The following is a 23,584-nucleotide window of genomic DNA, read 5'->3' as shown; positions in this document are numbered from 1 at the left end:
TACAGATTAGTTTTGGAACACTCCTATACTCCTAAAAGAGTATTGCTTACACTATTTATGGAGTACTCGCGTTTTTGAAGGGTATACATGTACATATATTGCTGGTAACCAAGCATGAAGTTCGCGAAGTTACTAGACCTTAGGAGAAATGGGTGAACGAGGCAACAGAGAGTATAAAAGCAGCGCAAGCTGAGTAGTCAGTAATCAGTTTTGATTTAAGCACGCTATTGGTTGTGAAGTGTTATTGTGAAGTACTTTCAAAGTAGTCTCATAAAGGCCATTTGCATTATTGAATATAGGAGTTATTTATTCAACAGTTTAGCGATTCGAACGTTAGCAGAAGGTTTGGAATAAGCAAAATTTACCTAAATTCGTTACAATATTTATTTTCCATAATGTAGTTTTTTCTTTAGTTTTTTGAGGAAAATTGATTTGTATGGTTTTAACTACAATTATTCCTCTGAATGAAAATTAGTTTCGCAAAGTGGCAAATTGACTTTCAGACTGGGAGTTCAAGATGTCGGATTAGAAAGAGATGCTGCCAACGTCAGTCACCTGTACTAATTGCAGCATGATGTACCATACAATGATAACATTTTCACAAAATCTGGCGGATTATAGAGATACCAAGTTTTACGAGTGGGAGCACTTGACGTGAAAAGCCTCAAATACCTATTCGCCCGGAAAATTCAGTACGCAAATTTTTAGGTTTTTATCTCTTTTTCACTGTCTTTTTATCGTCATGCTTCATTCAGGAAACAAGTGCTTAACTTGAACATGTAAAGTTACCTATGTGTAAGTTAAGTATTAAAATAAAAACAGTTTCTTGTAACAAAGAATTTATTTCAGTTTTTTTGTATTTAGATACAAAATATAAATTTTGATTTACATGCTAAAAATAATTACGAATTGATTGATATTGGTAGTTGCCTGATTTACCAAAATATTAAAAGAATTAAAATACGTTAGATCCTTAAGAATAGATTGTTATGACTTCACGACCTCCGCCACGAACCATTAGCACCTTTTCTAGACCTTCGGTCAGCACCTCTAAAAATTCCATATCTGTAAATAAAAATAAGCTAAGGAAAACTTTTGCATGAAAAGATACACTGCATGTAGGCATATCAGTTCAGTTTTTTCAACTTTAAACCAAGTTTAATACTAACCTCAGTTTAAGGACGCTACGACGGTTTGATAATCAATTTTACTGTTTTTCTAAGGCTGCAAACCGCCTCAAAATGCCGTCAGTGGTTCCACCTTATGTATTTAATTAGCGAGCTTTGCTCATATTGCTTTATACAATGGTTTTTGTAATTGATATTAGAGAAAAATTGTAAGTTTACAAACGGCGATGTTTACTAGGACATGTTTCTGAATTTCACTTCTTCATCATTTTTCTCTAATATCAATTACAAAAACCATTGTATAAAGCAATATGAGCAAAGCTCGCTAATTAAATACATATGATCATATTGATATAATAGTAACAGCGGAAGTATTAAAAACAAATACTGTAAAAATCCGAACAAATGTTACTAAGCTTTCAAAAGCGCGCCTAAAAATCATATCCACACCATTAGGAATAAACTACATACAGAGTGTATGTACCTACATGGTGATCAAAAGGAATATAAACAAAAAAGCAACTCTTAGGGACCAATTGTACAGCGAACAACGGGACATTCATATGGCTTAGCAGCTAAAAGGCATCTGCATTTGCACTGATATGAATGTTGGAGATTCGAGTTCAACGCTCAGCTCCCGAAAAGCTAGCTGATGAAGAAGTGAAATTCAGAAACATGTCCTAGTAACCATCGCCGTTTGTAAACTTACAATTTTTCTCTAATATCAGTTCCACCTTATGTTCACTTTAAACCATGTTGGAAAAACTATACATTTTTCATTTGCTTATCTACAAAAATATATGAAAAATACAAGAACTAAAACAAAATGTGGCATGGTTTAAATAACTAATAATATTAGTTATTAGTTTGATAATTTGTTTTACATTTTTAAGTAAAATTTTATGGTGCGATTCAGGGAAAAAAGCTTGTAAATAACATGCACCCTATGTATACTAGGGTGGGTAGATTTGTATGGACGAAAATTATTTTTTGGGTATGCGTGGTGGAACTTTTTTTCCTGAGCCCAAATCCTATCGAAAAATCGATGGCGCGATATCGGTTAATAAATCGACCCAGTCTAATGTGTACACATGAGTTTAGTGCTGCCAACTCTCATTGTATTGATCCGGATCGTTCCAGTGAGATTTGATCGTAATCCAGAGCTGGAATGACTCATTGGAACGCCTTAAATGAGACGCACATATACTTCGCGTTACAATGAAGCGTGATCTAGATACGGATAGATATTTAACATGCAAATGCAACAACAATGCGATCCATACGATCAATGATAAGGCTTATTTGTAGCGTAAAACAAGGCGTTATTATAAGGCGTACGATGTACTTTATTCACTTTATCCTAAGGTTATTGTCAGGAGTGAACCAGTATTCCTTATTGCTTACAACCGCTTATACCAGTTTTTGATGGGAAAGGTGGCAGAAGCGCATAAGGTGGATACTACTTCGCAAATGAGCATTTCTTGACCGTTTTTTCGTATGGAATTTTTCATTGATTGCGATGGGGACACTGCGTTAAACAAAGAAAAGATGAAATTAAGTAGAAGAAATTATTATACCAAAATTTAGATGAACTGCGTGCTTAAAAAAAGATTTACAGATTATACAACTTGAATACCTTTTTCGCATTATAGATTGATAAACATATGTATATATTTTACTCTTTTATTTTGAATCGAACCGCATCATTTTCATTTCGGTGGTCTTCGATTCGATTTTCAAATATTAAAATAAAACCGGTTCCTTTCTGGCTTGGCTTAAAGCTTCAAAAAAAAGGTTTTTGGAATCGGTTTAAAACCCTGTTTTTTGTTAGTCTTCTTCAAACTTGATTTGAGTTCGAACTGAAACTGGCCCCTGCAGCGTTATTATAATAGAAGCAAACAAAATAGAAAATTTTTAAAAAGGATACAATTGCTTTCTCGATCGATTTTAGAGTCCCGTGGAGGTCCAGGTAAATTCATTATAACAAGTTGGGCATCTTGTGATTTATTTACAATAACTTCATTTAATTTAACCGCCGTATGCATTCGGCGTACATTGATTTCGTCGCTGAAAGAAAAACAAAAAATCTATCAATATGTATGTGTGTGTAAACATATGTTGTACGTTATTGCCCCTGTTTACATCACCCCATTTAGCATTTTTAAGAATATATCCAGACACTTGCGAGTACGTAATTTGAATAAAAGAGCGCAAGCGTGACTCGTTTTCGATTCGAATATGTTTCGAAATGCTAGCTGGGTGGCTAAATTGTGAGAAAATTATACCCGTTTGGGACATTGATCCATATTTCGATAAAAATTTAACATGCAAATGCAACAACAAGTTGATCTATTGTGATATGGATCACTGTCTAATAGAAATCGGGATACCTTTGCTCGGCCAATGAATGTGGGTTAGAGCGTATCACTAAAAAAAAAAATATCAAAATGGGCCCTTTCAGCAAACACAAATGGTGTTTAACACTTAGGCCCAAATTTCCCGGGCGAGTTTAATAACTGTGCATTCATTTAATCAGCTGTGTGACAGTTGTTTGATATTTTGGAATGTTATTTATGAGGAAAATCTCTGCCAGCTATTGTCAGATCATTTTAACCTCTAGAAGTAACTAATTCGACACGTTTTGTAGCTGCTAATTCCCCGTTTTCAGGCAAGTTTAAGCTCCAGTTACACGTGACTAGAGTTTAACCTTGCCACTTTGCTCGATAACATAAAATTGTGTTGCTCATTTCAATTTAAGCGGACACAGTGGCAGGGTAAAACTCTTAGTCAACTTTAACTGTAGATAAACTCGCGCTGAAAAATCAGGCCAAAGGCGATATTAATTCATTTGATAAACAAACAAAAAATATTTTACCCGAACTTTTTCTTTTAAGCAGATATTTAGGCGCTAGTCATGATTCAATTCATTGTGGATAAAACAAGTGTGATAACTTCTGCATAGACGTCAAAATTACAAATAGAATGGATCACCTGATTTTTAATTGCTTACCGCTGTCTCATTCTTTATCTCTTTCTATCAACCGCTGAAGATAGCCGGCCCTATGTGCCGCCATATTGAACACCCTGTCAAAACGCTGCCAAAATGCTAAAAAGTAGCCATATTGATCATCCTGTCAGGCAGTTGACGGATAAGATATCACACTTGTTTTATCCACGATGATTCAATTACTAGAGGTTTGTTCTCCAATGATGACAGAGCTTTGACACTCCCAAATTGAAAAATCTGGGTGGGTTGCTTTTACGAAGTAAGGAAAACGGGAAGTAATTCAATCCCCTTCAGCGAAAATTGTAGTAGAAAAGTACCTATAGTAGTATATTAGTAGTGATACTAAATTTGTAAATGCCAACAGGTTTTAGGGGAAATAATTAATTTTCTCTAAATATTTCGTGAATTAATAAAGAGTTATGTAGGTTTAGTCATTCTTTCATAATTTGTTTAAAGAATGCCGTCCGTTAGAATTTTATTAAAAATACACTATCTAAAAATGTATTTCAAAAACTTCCTATAAGTTCAATGTATTTTAACATAACAGGGAGTTAATGAAAAGTATTCTGAGATAAGGCGTTCTTCAATCTAATTCTAATATATATAACACGTTTTTGTGACAAATCCTGAAATGGGAGATTTTTGAAAAATATTTTGAACAGCAGCCGACATGGGGTGATATTCTACTCAGCAGCCGCAATGAACTGACAAGAAGATAAAAGAAAATGTCTTATTGTTTTAGATCTTTATATTCCGGCCTTCACTTTGACAGAAGAGTTTATCTTTTTTGCGGTCGTGCTACGTTTATTTAGATTTTTATTCTGAAATTTCGGGAAGCTCTCATCCATTTAAGTATTCACGGAAGTTCTCCGGATAAACCGTTAATTTAGAATATTCGGGACACGTTCGTTTTATGCTACCTAACGAGGTCCAAATATTCCAAATATAAAACGATTCAACAAGATCTGAAATGGAGACGAATGTTCTGAACATGCGGAATGAACAAGTCAACATGCTCAATGAGTACATTTCGTTTTGGCAATTCCATTATTTACTAATGACATTTCGATCGATTCACGATTTACTAATCGAATTTTTGACGTTGAATTTTAAATTGGTTAAGGTTTCGTGTGCTCATAGGTTTACGATAGTGAACGATTCCATGGTGTCCGTACTTTTCATAACATTACCTATGCTCAACCACACTAATAGATCATGGCATAGTTAATAAATTTATCATAAAATTTAAAAAAATATTCTAAGGAATTATACAGTTCAGTAGGTACTTATCGGGTATTTGTAAACTGATTGCTTCCTATATCTACTACTAATATTTTTCGAAAATCGCAAAGAAGCAACACAGCTAACGGATGTCAATTCGATTTGGGAGCAAAAACTGTGTCAGTCGAGCAAACCTCTTATTAGCATGAATATTATTTGCCAATTTCAACTCCTCAAAATGTTCTAACGAATTAGTTGCCTTTGTGATAAAAAATACTATATTTCTCGGTACTTTTCGTCTTATTGTTTTAGCATCTTCCAGTCCTATCGAAATAGTTTGCAAATGCTGTGTCGCTTTCGTATCTTAATGTCGTTTCGCTTAGGGGGAACAGTTCTTCCCGATAGTTTATAAGAATTCGGTACGACGGATATGTCGTACCTAACGAATAAATGGCTTGCGCCATAGAAATTATTGAGCAGGGATATTTCCTTTAAATATTATAGAGAGTAATGAGTCAGAAACTCTTTTCCTTAAAATTTAAGAATAATCATTTCATTTGGAAGTTGGTTCATAAAACAATATAACTCAACTGGCGGACACATTTTAGCAACGTATCAACAAATATTGTGTTTGCTGAAAGCGTTCATTGTTGTAGATTTTAAAAATACAGTTTTTCTTCAGCTCCCCTGTTAGGCAGCTTTTTTGTTTATACACCATCTGTTTCATTTTTGATTTCAGTGTGATATACTGTTGTACATTTAAAATTCCCTCCGTTCCGTTTGATTTTTCTAAATATTTCAGTCCGTGCGCCCCCTAGCGAAACTTTTTTATTGTGTCATCGGCTGTCATCGACCTCTGAATTAAGCTCTAAATTTTTAGCCTTTAGCTCATCGAGAAGTTACTTAAAACCCGGTTTCAAATTTCCAAATTATTATCTAATTTTTTCGATCCGTGCGCCACCTAACGGAATTTTTTTCTCCTTTTGTTTTTTGTCACGGTGTCTTAACCTGTCTCTGAGGTTTCATGTTTGTAGCTCAATGAGAAGTTACTTTAAAATCGATCTCAAAACACCAAATTTCCAAATTCTTATCTAAATATTTCGATGCGTGCGCCATCTATCGGAATTTTTTCTCCTTTTCTTACATTTTCTCGGCGTCTTATCCTATCTGGGAAGTTTAGAGTTGTAGCTCAATGAGAACTTACATAAAAATGAATCCCAAATTCCCTCCGTTTCGTACGATTTTTCTAAATATCTCAAAAAAGCGGACAAACATTCAACCGACCTAATATAAAGGAAGTAAAAATAAAAATGTACGACTAGTTGAAGTAATCATTCGTGTGTGAATAAATAACTTAATGATAGTGAATAAACTAGTACTTAATTATTATTTGCCACGGTGGAAAAGTGAAAGTCGAAAAAAGTATCTAAGATTGAGAAATCATAGAGGAAAAGTAAAGCTTCGCGGTTTTTATGGGGTACCGAAATTTTTTTTTAGTTTTTTGAACTGCGGCACATTTGTAGTTCCCGCCATACATTGTGGTACGCTCTTCTCCTTATCATTCGAAAATTTTAATTTGTATAAATTTTCCGGACATAACATTTTCTTAAATTCGATAAAAAAATTTTCTCCAAATCGGATGTATGTAAACGGGCAGGAGCTGTTTTAGACTTACGGTTTTAACGTTTTATTTGCATTTCCTCCTGATTTTTTCTCAGGCTTTTCATCTTCACTCTGTCCCTTTTCGAGCGCATTTAATGTTGAACCATTTTCAAACTTTGTAGTTAGTCCATCGATGTCGGACTCTTTTGACTTGGCCTTTTCGTCTCCATCGGAATCCTGCAAATATTTTAAAAATGTATAATTATATAAATAATATGTACAAGTTTATACTGAATCAAAGCATTGTAGCAATATTTATTACACCACGGTTACACATGCACTGATTCAACAATAAATCCACAATAGTTAATCTAGCCGTTCACACATGACCCACCCTAGGAACAAGTATATTAGCAGTAAAATTTTTACGTTTCTCTTTTATTTATGGTTTAGGAAAGAATCGCTTTCTCTAAAATTTGTCCATAATTACCGATTATCGAAGCGTAGAATTTATATGGGCAATCTTGTTATTTTATTACCGATTAGCAGTTAAATGAAGATAATTTTTTTATTGTAAACTAGGCCTTAGTATCTATAAATATTGCCTAATTATGTGAATTTAAATAAAAATTCGAGGAATACTAAATAACTAAGATTTTAAAATTTTTCTCAAAGGCCAGTTTAGATTTTCTTCAACTTCAGATAAAAATGAATTGGGCAACGTAATTATATACTCAAAAAAACTCCAAGTTCTTTAAATTAAAAGTTGGGTAATTTTTATGAACATAGCGAAGAAATTTCGAATTTTATTGGAATACGTGTTTGAAATTGGTTTACATATGTATGTACATTAACCTGGGTCGATTTTTTTCCGCAGGTTCGAAAATTATTTTTTTGGGTATGCGTAGTGGAACTTTTTTTCCTGAGCCCAAATCCTATCGAAAAATAGATGGCGCGATATCGGTTAATAAATCGACCCAGTCTAATGTACATAGTTTAGAGGACATACACATTTGTCTTTTTTTTTTCAATTAACAAAAAAAAAAGTAATAATTTACAAAATTTGCAAATCATTTTTGATGGTATTTTTTAGTGGTAAGTGTACATATACGTGCATTAGGGCGGCTAAAATTGTATGGGAAAAAATGGGGGTAAAAACTTCAGGTGCACATCCAGTTTCTGAATCTATGGGTCATACTGAAATGAATCTCGAGCCTCCCTAATTTTGCTAGAAAATTTTATATCCCAATCCGAATAGCAGCTCTCACAAATAAAATACTAGTGAATAAATGTCAAATTCGGATTAGGATTGGGATATAAAATTTTCTAGCAAAATTAGGGAGGCTCGAAATTCATTTCAGACCTATGGACCCATGGACAATATTACTCAGTATGACCCATAGATTCAGAAACTGGATGTGCCTTTTTGAACAATGAATTTGACCCACCCTAACGTACATACATGGTATAAAGAAGAAGGTAATGAGGTTGTCAGTTATGATAAAAACATATTACTCAAATTCTTCATGTTGTCAAAATTTGGCATAGCGTTGCTTAACCCAATAAATGTAGGAAGGGTAATTATAAAGTAAATATATTTGACTAGATAGATAGATAGATAAATGCTTCTTTATTTCAAAATATTTAACATAAGTATTATGCCTTACATCTAAACAAAATCGGTTGGATTTTCTTAAAAATATATTTTGAAAAATAAAGAATACGACAATGACTTGTTAGTCGTCTGTCGGAGTTGTTGGATTTATAAAAATTTGGCTTCTGGCTTAAATTTATTCACAATTTCAAAATGAAAACACAAAGTCAAATTAATCGCTTATGTTTTATATTCAAATTAAAAATTTTCAAATTCCGTTATTATTAGTTTTCTGTATTTCAGAGCACCAGTAATCATTTTTTTCCAATCAGGATCGTTTTCCCCATTAAGCACACTGATTACTTCCTCATCCCCCAAATATTCTCTTTCAAAACAAACTCGTCTAAAAGGGCTTAATATAGGACTTTGGCCTAAGAAATGGTGTATGTTTTCCTTTTCATTGACGTTGCAGAGTGCACAGCCTCTATTGTGCCTGCCCTCTAAATAAATTAAGTCGCATCTCGCCTTGAAAATCCACATTGTGTTCGCACGACTGAAGCTTTCTTTAAAATACTGCGTCCCTAAATTATGGTTCAGGTATTTATATATTCGATTTTCACTACTCAGTGATAATAAAAAGAAATTATTATTTTTCCATGCTTGCCTTGTCGTCTCTTCATTCCAAACTAGGTTCGCCTCATTTCCCAAAGCGTTTAATCTCTGTGCCCAAAATACATTTTTGTGTAAAACTTTTTTGACAATATTCTTGGCAATATATTTTCACTATATTCAAACAATGTCTTGTAAACGTACCTCAAATGCAGATTTAGTGTGTACAAATGTCCGTTTTCCATAACTGATTCCAGCATTATTGCGTAAGTTGGAGTGCAGTTGGGGAGCCTATAAATTCTTTTGAAGAAGTAAGATTGCAATTTGTCTACCTCGCTAAACATTTCAGAACCCCCATATTTGCGCTGCATACCCTTGTATAGCTCTACAGATCGCATTGCACATTTGCCACTTGGCCTTCATTGAAATTTGGTCGTTATTTAAATACGTACCCCAAGTTGCATTTATGCTTGCCTTCGCAGAAGCATTCCTGTTTTCCAGATGCTGTGTAAATACCATTTTTGGTGTGAGCGTTACTCCTAAATATGTATATTCAGATACTATTTTGAGTTCTTCCACCTTTCCCTGTGTTTGATTAATGATAAATAAATAACTGCTGATTGGGCTAAATTTACCTCTAAATTCCAACTTTCGCAATATGTTCCAAGGTTACGAATTATTATCTGTACCGTTTGTGCATCATCGGACAAAATTACTATATCATCTGCATATAGCAGCAACCTTATGTTCTTCTATTTGCAAATCATCCCCTAAATACTCATGCAAGTCATTTAGCTATAATGCAAATAGAAGAGGGGATAGTAAACAGCCTTGTTTGACACCAGAAGTTGTATTAAAGCTATCGGACACTTCGCTTCCGTTCCAGACTACCAAATTTGTCGTCTCATAAACCTGCTCAGTAAAATATTTGACTAGGTGTTTCTTATTGTAATATGAGAACGTAAAAAATAACAAGTAAGGAAGTCTAAGTTCGGGTGAAACCGAATATTACATACCCAGCTGTACACTTGAAATGCTGTTGTTGTTTGTTTTGTGTGCTTAATAGTGGTACAAGGATGCGCAGTAATAAATACATATGGTTCTATTCTGAACTAATTTTTCTTCGAGTTATGGCTCCCGAAACATAGAAAATTGCGTAGTCATAAAAGGGGTAGTGCCACGCCATTTTTTTTAAATTTGAAGTTTTTCCTATTAATTGTTATAAATCCACTTGGGGAATGAAATACCATTGATATAAAGCTCTTTTTTTGCAAATATATAGCTTATTTTATTCGTCCATAACCCTTTTAAAAATCCTTTATATAAAAGTAGGCGTGGTCCTTAACCGATTTCGTTAATTTTTCTTCAAAGCATTCCTTATAGTAAAGGCAACCTCTCTGCCGAATTTTGTTACGATAGGTTCAACGATTTTTGATTTATGATTAATAATATTTCTAAAATTGATTTTATCACAAGTGGGCGGTACCACGCCCATTTAAAAAAAAAATTTCAAATTTTTATCAATAGTTTCAATATCAGTCTACACGTCAAAATTCAACATTCTAGGTGTATTATTTACTAAATAATCAGGTTTTTTGTGTTTTCCAAAATGTTATATATATAAAAAGTGGGCGTGGTTATCATCCGATTTTACTCATTTTCAATACCAATCTATTCTGGGTCCAGATAAGCTCGTGTACCAAACTCGGTGAAGATATCTCAATATTTAATCAAGTTATCGTGTTAACGGACAGACGGACGGACATGGCTTAATCAAATTTTTTTCGATACTGATGATTTTGATATATGGAAGTCTATATCTATTTCGATTCCTCTATACCTGTACAACCAACCATTATCCAATCAAAGTTATAATACCCTGTGTACAAGTACAGCTGGGTATAAAAGAGAGTACAGAAGGAAGTAAACATCTTTTTAGTTTCTTTATTTTTATACCTTTCATGAAAAGAAAATGGTATATTAACTTTGTCACGAATCTCAAAATTGTAAGTACTTAAAGGAAAATAATAGATAGATCCACCAATAAGTATACCGAAATGATCAGAATGAAGAGCTGAATTGATTTAGCCATGTCCGTCTGTCCCTTTGTCTGTTTGTATGCAAACTAGTCCCTCAATTTTTGAGATATCTTGATAAAATTTGGTGAGCGGGTATATTTATGTGTCCGATCAGACATTTGTCGGAACCGGCGGGATTGGACCACTATAGCATGTATCCCCCATACAACCGATTTTTCAGAAAAGAGGATTTTTGTCATATCTTCCTCAATTTATCAGATTGAAGCTTCAAAATTTACCATATGCTTTCGTATATTGCACATATTGTTGTCTGAAAAAATGGATGCGATCGGTCGTATATACAGCAAATATCCCCCACAACCGATTGTTCAGATAAGAAGCTTTTCGTAATTACTGCCCCATTTTAAGATCTCAAAGTTCACCATATGCTTTCGTATGTTGCACATATTGTTGTCTGAAAAAATGAATGACATCGGTCGTATATATAGCATATATCCCCCACAACCGATTGTTCAGATAAGAAGCTTTTCGTAATTACTGCCCCATTTAAAGATCTCAAACTTCACCATATGCTTTCGTATATGGCACATATTGTAGTCTGCAAAAATGGATGAGATCGGTCGTATATATAGCATATATCCCCCACAACCGATTGTTCAGAAAAAGAAGCTTTTCGCAATTACTGCCCTATTTCAACAGCTGGATGCTTCAAACTTCACCATATGCTTTCGTATGTTGCACATATTGTTGTCTGAAAAAATGAATGAGATCGGCCGTATATAGCATATATCCCCCACAACCGATTGTTCAGATAAGAAGCTTTTCGTAATTACTGCCCCATTTTAAGATCTCAAACTTCACCATATGCTTTCGTATATGGCACATATTGTAGTCTGCAAAAATGGATGAGATCGGTCGTATATATAGCATATATCCCCCACAACCGATTGTTCAGATAAGAAGCTTTTCGTAATTACTGCCTCATTTTAACAGCTAGAGGCTTCAAACTTCACCGAATGCTTACGTATAGAGGATTAATTGGTGCCTGGAAATTTAATTGGAATATACAATTTTCTAACAAAATTAGGGAGGCTCGAAATTCATTTCAGACCTATGGTCCCATGGACAATATTACTCAGAATGACCCTTAGATTCAGAAACTGGAAGCGCCTTTTCAACAATAAATTTGACCCACCCTAACATACATACAAAGCACCGGAGAGATACCCACAAACGCATGTAATCATCAGCCGAAGTAGTGCTCACATACACACACGCATATGGCTACAAACTACCAATATACATGTATATGACTAGACATTAGGAGAAATGGGTGAACCGAGAAACCGAGAGTGTAAAAGAAGCGCAAGCTGAGGCATGACTAATCAGTTTTGATTTAAGCACGCTAGTGGTTGTGAAGTATAAGTGTTATTGTGAAGTACTCTCAAAGTAGTCTAATAAAGATCATTTTGTGTTATTGAATATTGGAGTTATTTATTCAACAGTTTAGCGATTCGAACTTTAGCAGAAAGTTTGGAATAAGCGGAATTTTCCCAAAATTCGTTACAATAGCAATCATTTTTCAAACAAACAAAAACTATATGAAAGTTTTTTTTTAATTCAGAAATGCCATAATTTCTTTAAGTGGCAGGTAGTTAATATTGCGACATCTGACAATGGAACTACCTTCTTTCTTAAACCTTGCTTACATATACATACATATGTCCGTACTTACATTTTCATGTTTTTCTTCCACATTATTTGTGGGATCTGCAAACCGAACCTTCGAAGATGTCTTCGTTACATCGTGATGATGATCAACAATTATCTGGACCTGTAAATCAACATAATTCAATGATTTAAAAACAATTTTAAATTACAAAATTTTACACCCTTCACGCTATAAGACATTATAATGAGCGTATTCATTTCTACATTTAAGGCCTGGCTTTTCAGTGGTCTTTTAAACTTCTGTTTAATAAAATGTTTAGAATTTAATTATGCACTGCAAAGTTGGGCATAGTTCGGCGCATATTATATATACAACATTGTTCGAAAAAATAGCAGTGGCCTATGAAAATTCTAGTCATACTTTTTTTACACTTAAATAGCACTTGTTATTTAAATTTTTCTACACGAGAACATAGACCCAAATACTTTCACTCTGTATTTAAATTAGTTTATGATACAGTTGTTTTTTACTGTCATTAAATATACCAGTGCAATCGAAGTAGTCATTATTTTGGAAGTGGTTGGAATGAAGCATGAAAATTTGAATTCATTTTAAGTGTTATGACCGGAGGATCACAGAAAAACAACTGGTACGATGTATAATGCCACGTTACAAAATACAGAAAAGACGCTGCCTAAAAGGCTACGTTAACAGCGAGCGCAGAAGAGTGAATGCTACCGCTAGTTGAAAAATGAAGCGAGACGCCTTTTCAGGAAGAAAAAAACGGAGGCAGAAAGGTGTTACTTCAAGAAGCTGATAGTCACCAAAAACAACACACGCAAATTTTACCAAAAAATGTGGCGACAGACGAAAGATCTTAAGTCCGGTCCAAGCTCCTGTTAGAACGAAAGCGGCGACCTTGTAACCGATCTCCATAGAGTACTTAGATTATGGAGGGAACACTTCTCTGCTCTCCTATTCGGATACAGCGATGTACCGCACAGGGATGATGAACCGGATCCCGCAATCGATGATAATGGAATTAATGTCCCCCACCCGATTATGGCGAAGTCAGAATAGCAATAACAGATTAAAAAAAAAAACAACGGGCGCCTGCAGAGCTACAAGTGCATGCCCGGCGATTGGAATATAAGTGTTGTTTTCCAGGCCATAAAAAAGTGGATCCTGCAAACTGCGCTAACTTTAGCGGAATCAGCCTTCTTAACAACGCATATAACGTCCTGTTAAGTGTATTGTGCTAAAGATTGAAGCCCACCGTGAATCCGCTGATTGGACGTGGTAGATGTACCATTGAAAAGATTTTCACAATGCTTCACATCTTGGAAAAAACCCACGAAAAAATATCTAACAAGTTCTTTAATTTGAAGTTTACTTGAAAAATTTTAACTTTTCCGAAATAAATATTCAGTTTTCTCCTATTTCACTTTTTACAATTTACTGCCTTTTTGCACAATGCGTCAAATCTTAGAAAAAACCTACGAGAAAAGATATAAAAAGTTCTTAAATTTGAAGTGTACTTGAAACATTTTAAGTTTTCCGAAATAAATATTCAGTTTTCTCCGATTTAAATTTTTACAATTTACTGCCTTTTTGCACAATGCGTCAAATCTTGGAAAAACCCACGAAAAAAGATATAAAAAGGTATTTAATTTGAAGTTCACTTGGAAAATTTTAATTTTCCCAAATAAAAATGCAGTTTTCTCCGATTTAAATTTTTATGATTTACTGCTTTTTGCACAATTCGTAAAATCTTGGAAAAAACCCACGAAAAAATATATGAAAAGGTCTTAAATTTGAAGTTTACTTGAAAAATTTTAACTTTTACGAAATAAATATTCAATTTTCTCCGATTTTAATTTTTAAAATTTACTGCCTTTTTCCACAATGCGTAAAATCTTTGAAAAATCCACGAAAAAAGATATACCAAGGTCTTTCATTTGAAGTTCACTTGAAAAATTTTAAATTTCCCAAATAAAAATGCAGTTTTCTCCGATTTTAATTTCTACAATTTACTGCCTTTTTCCACAATGCATCAAATCTTGGAAAAAACCACGAAAAAATACATGACAAAGTCTTAAATTTGAAGTTTACTTGAAAATTTTTAAGTTTTCCGAAATAAATCTTCAGTTTTCTCCGATTTTAATTTTTATAATTTACTGCCTTTTTGCGCACTGCGTCAAATCTTGGAAAAAACCCGCAAAAAAGATACAAAAAGTCTTAAATTTGAAGTTTACTTGAAAAATTTGTACTTTTCCGAAATAAATATTCAGTTTTCTCCGATTTTAATTTTTACAATTTACTGCCTTTTTCCACAATGCTTCAAATCTTGGAAAGAATCAACGAAAAAAGATATAACAAGTTCTTAAATTTGAAGTTTGCTTGAAAAAGTTTAACTTTTCCGAAATAAATATTCAGTTTTCTCCGATTCTAATTTTTACAATTTACTGCCTTTTTGCACAATGCGTCGAATCTTGGAAAAACCCCACGAGAAAGGATATAACAAGTTCTTAAATTTGAAATTTGCTTGAAAAAGTTTAACTTTTCCGAAATAAATATTCAATTTTCTCCGATTCTAATTTTTACAATTTACTGCCTTTTTGCACAATGCGTCGAATCTTGGAAAAAACCCACGAAAAAAGAAATAACAAGTTCTTAAATTTGAATTTTTCTTGAAAAATTTTAAGTTTTCCGAAATAAATATTCAGTTTTCTCCGATTTTAATTTTTAAAATTTACTGCCTTTTTGCACAATGCGTCAAATCTAGGAAAAAATCCACGAAAAAAGATATAACAAGGTCTTTAATTTGAAGTTCACTTGAAAAACTTTAAATTTCCCAAATAAATATTCAGTTTTCTCCGATTCTAAGTTTTACAATTTACTGCCTTTTTGCACAATGCGTCGAATCTTGGAAAAAAACCCACGAAAAAGAAATAACAAGTTCTTAAATTTGAATTTTTCTTGAAAAATTTTAAGTTTTCCGAAATAAATATTCAGTTTTCTCCGATTTTAATTTTTAAAATTTACTGCCTTTTTGCACAATGCGTCAAATCTTGGAAAAAATCCACGAAAAAAGATATAACAAGGTCTTTAATTTGAAGTTCACTTGAAAAACTTTAAATTTCCCAAATAAAAATGCAGTTTTCTCCGATGTTAAGTTTTACAATTTACTGCCCTTTTGCACAATGCTTCAAATCTTGGAAAGAACCCACGAAAAGAGATATAACAAGGTCTTTAATTTGAAGTTCACATGAAAAATTTTAACTTTTCCGAAATAAATATTCAGTTTTCTCCGATGTTAAGTCTTACAATTTACTGCCTTTTTCCACAATGCTTCAAATCTTGGAAAGAACCCACGAAAAGAGATATAACAAGGTCTTTAATTTGATGTTCACTTGAAAAACTTTAAATTTCCCAAATAAAAATGCAGTTTTCTCCGATGTTAAGTTTTACAATTTACTGCCGTTTTGCACAATGCTTCAAATCTTGGAAAGAACCCACGAAAAGAGATATAACAAGGTCTTTAATTTGAAGTTCACTTGAAAAATTTTAACTTTTCCGAAATAAATATTCAGTTTTCTCCGATGTTAAGCTTTACAATTTACTGCCTTTTTCCACAATGCGTCAAATCTTTGAAAAACCCACGAAAAAAGATATAACAAGTTCTTTAATTTGAAGTTCACTTGAAAAACTTTAAATTTCCCAAATAAAAATGCAGTTTTCTCCAATGTTAAGTTTTACAATTTACTGCCGTTTTGCACAATGCTTCAAATCTTGGAAAAAACCCACGAAAAGAGATATAACAAGGTCGTTAATTTGAAGTTCACTTGAAAAATTTTAAGTTTTCCGAAATAAATATTCAGTTTTCTCCGATGTTAAGTTTTACAATTTACTGCCTTTTTCCACAATGCGTCAAATCTTTGAAAAACCCACGAAAAAGATATAACAAGTTCTTAAATTTGAATTTTTCTTGAAAAATTTTAAGTTTTCCGAAATAAATATTCAGTTTTCTCCGATTTTAATTTTTCCAATTTACTGCCTTTTTGCGCAATGCCTCAAATCTTGGAAAAACCCACGAAAAAAGATATAAAAAGTCTTAAATTTGAAGTTTACTTGAAAAATTTTAACTTTTCCGAAATAAATATTCAGTTTACTCCGATTTTAATTTTTACAATTTACTGCCTTTTTAATATGGACGGCAGCATAGTTGTTAGTACTATAATTAGTTTATTTCGAAGTCTATTTGACGTTGCAGAATAACACAAGTTTATAAGTTTCATCCTCCGAGTATTGCAGTCAGATGAATGCAATCCATGGAATAAAAAAAAGGAATACTAACGACTAAAACTTTTTATTCATTATTGCACACTAGCAAAAAAGTATTGCAATCCTCTGGGGCTGCAATCAATATTTTATTAATTATTCCAAATGGAATGCATTCCTTAATAACCCTGCCTCTTTCAAGCTTGAAAATAAGCAAATTAAACTAAAAAAAAAAAACTGAAAAGAACCTACACTACTTTTTTTCTTCGTTTGAAATCCTGCTTAAATGCCGCTGCTAATATTTCGAACACTGTTGTATATTTATGCATTAATTAATTTTTTATTAAGTAAGTGCTCCAAGCATTATGTAATGATGCTGCAGGAAGAATAAAGGAATGGCTGATGAACACATGGCTCAAAGCGGACAGTGGATGAGTTAGTCCCAGCCAAATGGAATTATCAAATAAATTCAAAGCCTTTCTTGAAATATTTAGGAGTGAAAATCGACTCAAAAATAACTTTTAATGAGGCCTTCTGGGAGAAGAGAGAAATTATATACTAGCAGTCTACCGTATTACTGCTATGCGAATAGCATGTCGCACGGTCTCCGACGACGCGATCCTTGTTTTATCTCGAAAAATCCCACTAGATCTGATGTAAAGTGAAATGGCCGATCTGTATGGCATTGGATTCGGCTGACCATCTGAAAGTAAAAAAAATGAAGTTTCGCAGGCTCGAAAATTATTTTTTTGGGTATGCGTGGTGAAACTTTTTTCTCCTGAGCCCAAATCCTATCGAAAAATCGATGGCGCGATATCGGTTAATAAATCGACCCAGTCTAATGTATGTAATACTCTTATTTTTATCAAGTGATCGATAAAGCGATCGATTCGATTGTATAATTTATTGTTAATTTATTTGAGTTGAAATTTAATGCTCGTCCAATTACTTAATAATTTGTTAGCCAAACTCAATAAGAAAACTTACGCTGATCATTTAACAATATTTTTTAAAAACATTAGCAAATTTTCTAAGTTTTAGTTTTCTAGTTAGATTTGTTATATGTTTTCAAATGGAAGAAACTGTTGTAATAGCGTGAAGGGTTAAAAAAAAATAAACACAAATACTAATAATAATTAAACATAATAAGATGAGCCAAATAACAATGGAGATAATGACTGATTGCATATTTAACGTTTATGGAAATTCTTATATTATGTAAAAACGTAGTATGTAAATATATGCAGAAGTCTTTTGAAGTTGCTAAAAGCTCTTTGCAGTTCTAGGGAAAAAAATTTATATTTGTTATTATCCCAAATCCTTGTCAGTCAGTTAACGGATAATATGTCACACTTGTTTTGTACAAAATGCTCAGAATTTTATGTATATGACATTGGAAACGTCGCTATAGGAAACATTAGCTACATATCGTGTGCTACTTTTTTAATTGTTATTCAATATTGAAAAAATAAACTACGGTTTTTGGTGTTGTAAACATAAAAACCATAGTTTATTTTTTCAACATTGAATAGCAAATCAGCAACTGTCAACATAAAACAAAATGTTAAAAGAAAAATTTTAAAATGAAAAAAGTTGTTCACAATCCGTAGTTTATTTTTGCTATTCCAACGTTTCCAATACCAAATGCACAAAACTCTGAACTGCTATATATAAGTATGTATGTATACATATATGTTCTGCCGAGGGGTATTCATCGAGCACCTTGAAGTCGCTATTTCAATCCGTCTTCCAAACTCAGCTAGTATATTTCAAGCAGAGCTGTTCGAAAACACTGAAGCCGGTCGAGAGGTATGCATATTCTCAGACAGCCAAGCAGCGCTCATGGCGCTGGACTCACCACTTATGTCCTCTTAGGCCGTCGATAGCTGTAAGAAGGCGCTGCGCAATTCAGCAAACTCAACGACCATTACCCTCACATTAGTACTGAGGATTTACTAAAATTGTCTAGGAAAAATATACGCAGAGAATGGCGTTAACCTGCAACGTAGTGTGTGTGGCCAAGAAGGTTGTAAGCAAACGGTCACCAATTTCCTCTGCCTGTGTCCAGCCCTGGCTAACATGAGGTACCGAACTCTGGGCGATTTCATGCTGCCCGATCAACAGGTTTATTGAACTCACAAAATGGTTCGAGTAAAAATAAGCTCGCTCGACGTTCTCACGTTCAGTGTGAGCAGTGACAATTTGTTGCAATATGTTGAAAAAATAATTCAATAAAGTGATCGAACTGAGTACCAATTCAACTAGTTCGATAGAATTAAGACTTTAGAAGTGTACTAATCATTTCATTGAGCTAAAAAAAACTATTATACTAGGCATGAAGTGTCGGATTGGCTGCTTTTCGAACCTGATCCCACAATATTAATACCAAAGCGCATTAGAAAACATGTTTCCAAATTGTTTATAGGTACATATGTGAATCCTTTCATATAAACTAACTGATCATGCTAGGGTTAATGTGTTTGTTATTGCCTATGGTATTTTTGTAGTATTTATGAGTGTAGTTATGATTTTGATGAAGAAAAAAAACATGATTTTTTTAAACATTTGGTTTTGTCTTATCCTTTACCAAAGGTAACTTATCATCCCCGGTGGCTTCCTTAAAATCAACTAGAGTCTGTACCTTATTTTAAAAACAGACAATACAAAAGATGTATTCAAAAATTTTAGAAAATTTACAATAAAAACATTTAATCAATAAACTAATAATAATAAAAGTGTACTTACTATTTTAGAGTTTTCTTTTTTATTTAAACGCAGTTCTCTTAACATTTGATTTCGCTGTTCCATCATTAATGTTCGTTCGTATGTGTATGCTGATATATCACTATTCATCTATTTAAAAATTAAAATTATGAAAATGTACCTAAAATTAAAATACAAAAAAATGAATGAATTCACATCAACTTACCATTTCTACAACTTCCACATCGGCCTCAATTCGTAAATGATACAGGAAAGTTTTTAAGTCTTTCTTCATTTGAATTGAATTATCTTCCATTTGAGCTACAGTGAAAATTCTTAATTTACAATTTCTCCAGGTGCGATGCTGTTTCAGCAGAAAAGGCAACAACATGAGGAGACCTCCATCATGCACTATCCACCAAATGTCAATATTTCCACCGATCTAATCAAAAATAGTAGGTATGTTGCTGTAATAAGATTATTTATGCTAGAACATACGACAGGCCCAGAGCAAAAACGATTAGAGACCAGTTGGGACGATACAATACATATAACAAGTCATTGGGCGCTTTAGCAAACACAAATTTCGTTGATATTGCGACGAATATTAGCATCACTTAGCTGCTACTAAATAAATGCACAACAACAATAAAGCAGCCACGCCACTCTTATGTAGAAGGCGACGAAGAGATATATCACACACACAAAAATGTAGTCATCAGCCGAAGTAGTTACTCACACATACACACGCATATGGCTATGGGAGAGGCGTGGAATACAGATATGCATGTATATAGCTGGTAACTTACCAAGCAGGATATACAAGAATTCTAGAAGGTAAAACGTCTAGACCTTTGGAGAAATATGCGGACGAGGTAACAGAGAGTATAAAAGCAGCGTAATCAGTTTTGATTTAAACACGCTATTGGTTGTGAAGTACTACTCCCAAAGTAATCTAAATAAAGACCAGTTTGCAATACTGAATATTGTAGTGATTTATTCAAAACAGTTTAGCGATTCGAGCGTTAGCAGAAGGTGCATAAATGTCAGAAATTCCAAGAGCTCGTTACAATATGTTGCAAACATATTTCCGTTAGTTGATTGATAGAAAATTTGTTCTATGAACGGCGAGTTGAGCCAACTACCAAATGAAATATGTATTTATCCATAAGTTTTATAGAAAAATACTTCTTCAATTTTTTTTCACACTGCCCTAAATATTAAGAGGAAAAATTTTATTCATAACCAATACTTTAAAATGTCAAAGCACTGTCACACAGCCGAATAAACACGTTGAGCGCATGTAGCGAAAAAATTTATGCTCAGTAACTTGAAGTAAAATCCCGAACATTGAGTGGATGAATAATACACAACGGTGAGTTCAGAAAGTGATCTTTCAACGATTGATCAACAGCCGTGTTCGTTGAAAGCGCCCATTGACAAGTACAATTGTATGTCGCTTTTGCGCTAAGACCGTTATATGTATTGAGCTTACTTTATGATTGGACTCTGGGAAAAAGTTAATTCCTTTTGGAACCAAAAGTGCCATGTGGCAGGCAGCTACTGTGCGAACGGTTTGTATAAAAGTTTTCCAGCTTTGTTTGCCTTCTTGTCGCCAACTATAAGGCCAACCAATAATAACTGTATTTGGTTTCATACCTCCTAAGCCTATAGTTTGTATTCTGAAAAAAATTTATATAACGGTTAAAATATTTACACACATCTATAAGTACCGAAATTATTTATGCAATTTCAAAAAATGTGATATAAGGGTGGGCCTAAAAAATTATATTTTCTCATTTTAGTATAGTCAAAATACTGTCTCATCGCTATCTTCGTTTTCCCTTACATAGGGAATTTTCTTTATATTTTTTATTTCATCTTTTAACTAATAGTGCAGTTATAATGAGCAATAAATATTGTTATATGAGATTTAAGGATCTACAAAATAGGTCCGAGCTCATTATTTTCGTGAAATTTCACATAGTGCTTACATGTAAGGTACACATTGGTATCCGAAAAGAGGATCGTCCATTTATATAATATATATATTAGGGTGGGTCAAATGTATTGTTGAAAAGGCACATCCAGTTTCTGAATCTATGGTCATCCTGAGTAATATTGTCCATGGGACCATAGGTCTGAAATGAATTTCGAGCCTCCCTAATTTTGTTAGAACATTTTATATCCCAATCCGAATAGCGGCTCTCACAAATAAAATACATGAAAATAAATGTCAAATTCGGATTGGGATTGGGATATAAAATTTTCTAACAAAATTTGAGAGGCTCAAATTTCATTTCAGACCTATGGTCCCATGGACAATATTACTCAGTATGACCCATAGATTCAGAAACTGGATGTGCACCTGAAGTTTTTTCCCCCATTTTTCCCCATACAATTTGATCCGCCCTAGTATATATATATGATATATTCCAAAGAACCGATTGTTCAGTTAAAATGTTTTTCTCCGTTTCTTCTTGAGTTTAATAGCCAGAAGCTTGAAATCCAGATGAGTTTTTCAAATTTGATCAGATTATTGTTTAGCTGCATTCATGAAAGGCATAAGGTCTTAGGCACAGCCCAAAATAGTCCCGTCCTTACGTTTTTTTATTGAAATATGTACTTTTATGCTAGTTTTGCTTTTTATTTAATAGAAAGATATGCTTACACTGAACTTAGTCCTTCTCCAATATCACGCGAGACTAATACATCACAGAAGCCTTTCACCTTTTCATCGTCCATTAATTTTCTTAAGGCTGCTTTCGCATCCACAGCTCTGTTTGTAATTTTGTGATGATCTCCTTGTATAACTGATACACATATTGTTAATCCCTTTCCAGCTTTTAGTTGAGTGGCAAAGGCAAAGATTTTTCTATATTTTGGCATGAAATTGTCATTGAATTTCGACAACACTAATATTTGTGGACGCCAATTTTTGGTATGTGGTGGACCTTCTTCTAAGCGTAATAGTGAATATCTAGCAGCTGTGAGCGCCATTCCTCTTATTCCATCGCCCCACTCTTTTTCAGCTCTATAAAAATTGTTAAAATATGATGTACATTAGACTGGGTTGTTTTATTAACCGATATCGCGCCATCGATTTTTCGATAGGATTTGTGCTCAGAAAAAAAAAGGTCCACTACGCATACCCAAAAAATAATTTTCGAGCCTGCGAAATTGAATTTTTTTGACTTTTTTTCGACTTTGATTTTTAAGGTTTTTTCATGACCTACTAAAAAATTTTCATTTGATTGTAAAATTTTCATGACCTATATTTTTTTCAAAAAACTGTTTTTTTTTTCAAAAAACTGTTATCGCCAACATTTTTAGCGGACATTTTTGGGTCGGACAGGGTATACATATGAACATTGTTTTAGTAGGTCATGAAAAAAACCTTAAAAGCCAAAGCCGAAAAAAGACAAAAAAATTACTTTTGCAGGCTCGAAAATTATTTTTTTGGGTATGCGTAGTGGAACTTTTTTCCTGAGCCCAAATCCTATCGAAAAATCGATGGCGCGATATCGGTTAACTTTCATCCATACAAATCGATCCACCCTAATGTTCATATATACAGTTGAATTTTGAATAAAAGAATAAATATAAATATCCTACATAATTGAGTCGAAAGGAGCGCAATCAGATACCAAATCAGTTAATGCAAATAAAAGAAAACAAAAAAACAACATCGAAGAATAAGTAAATTAGAAATGGAAAATGAGATGAAAG

The 23,584-nt window shown here is 33.4% G+C and overlaps 1 protein-coding gene across 10 annotated transcripts in view; it reads right to left on the bottom strand.

Annotated features, from left to right (window-relative positions):
* Positions 1-822: 822 nt before the first annotated feature.
* Positions 823-23,584, bottom strand: part of kcc (solute carrier family 12 member kcc) — a 95,551-nt gene continuing 72,789 nt past the window's right edge. For 9 of the 10 annotated variants that reach the window (XM_067770804.1, XM_067770815.1, XM_067770805.1 and 6 more), the window contains 9 exons: positions 22,527-22,889; positions 21,351-21,537; positions 20,082-20,297; positions 19,898-20,005; positions 19,740-19,793; positions 12,935-13,033; positions 7,031-7,194; positions 3,055-3,194; positions 823-1,065 (listed from right to left, as the gene is read on the bottom strand). In XM_067770804.1, the coding sequence (XP_067626905.1) occupies positions 974-1,065; positions 3,055-3,194; positions 7,031-7,194; positions 12,935-13,033; positions 19,740-19,793; positions 19,898-20,005; positions 20,082-20,297; positions 21,351-21,537; positions 22,527-22,889 (1,423 nt within the window). In that variant the 3' untranslated portion in view covers positions 823-973. The remainder of the gene's footprint in view (positions 1,066-3,054; positions 3,195-7,030; positions 7,195-12,934; positions 13,034-19,739; positions 19,794-19,897; positions 20,006-20,081; positions 20,298-21,350; positions 21,538-22,526; positions 22,890-23,584) is intronic. The other variant, XM_067770814.1, reaches the window with a different exon arrangement.

The sequence above is a fragment of the Eurosta solidaginis genome, chromosome 3 (genome assembly GCF_040869045.1).
Source record: "Eurosta solidaginis isolate ZX-2024a chromosome 3, ASM4086904v1, whole genome shotgun sequence".
In the NCBI taxonomy this organism is placed as follows: domain Eukaryota; kingdom Metazoa; phylum Arthropoda; class Insecta; order Diptera; family Tephritidae; genus Eurosta; species Eurosta solidaginis.
Note: the sequence above shows the minus strand (reverse complement) of the source record. Positions and strands in the feature narration are given on the sequence as shown.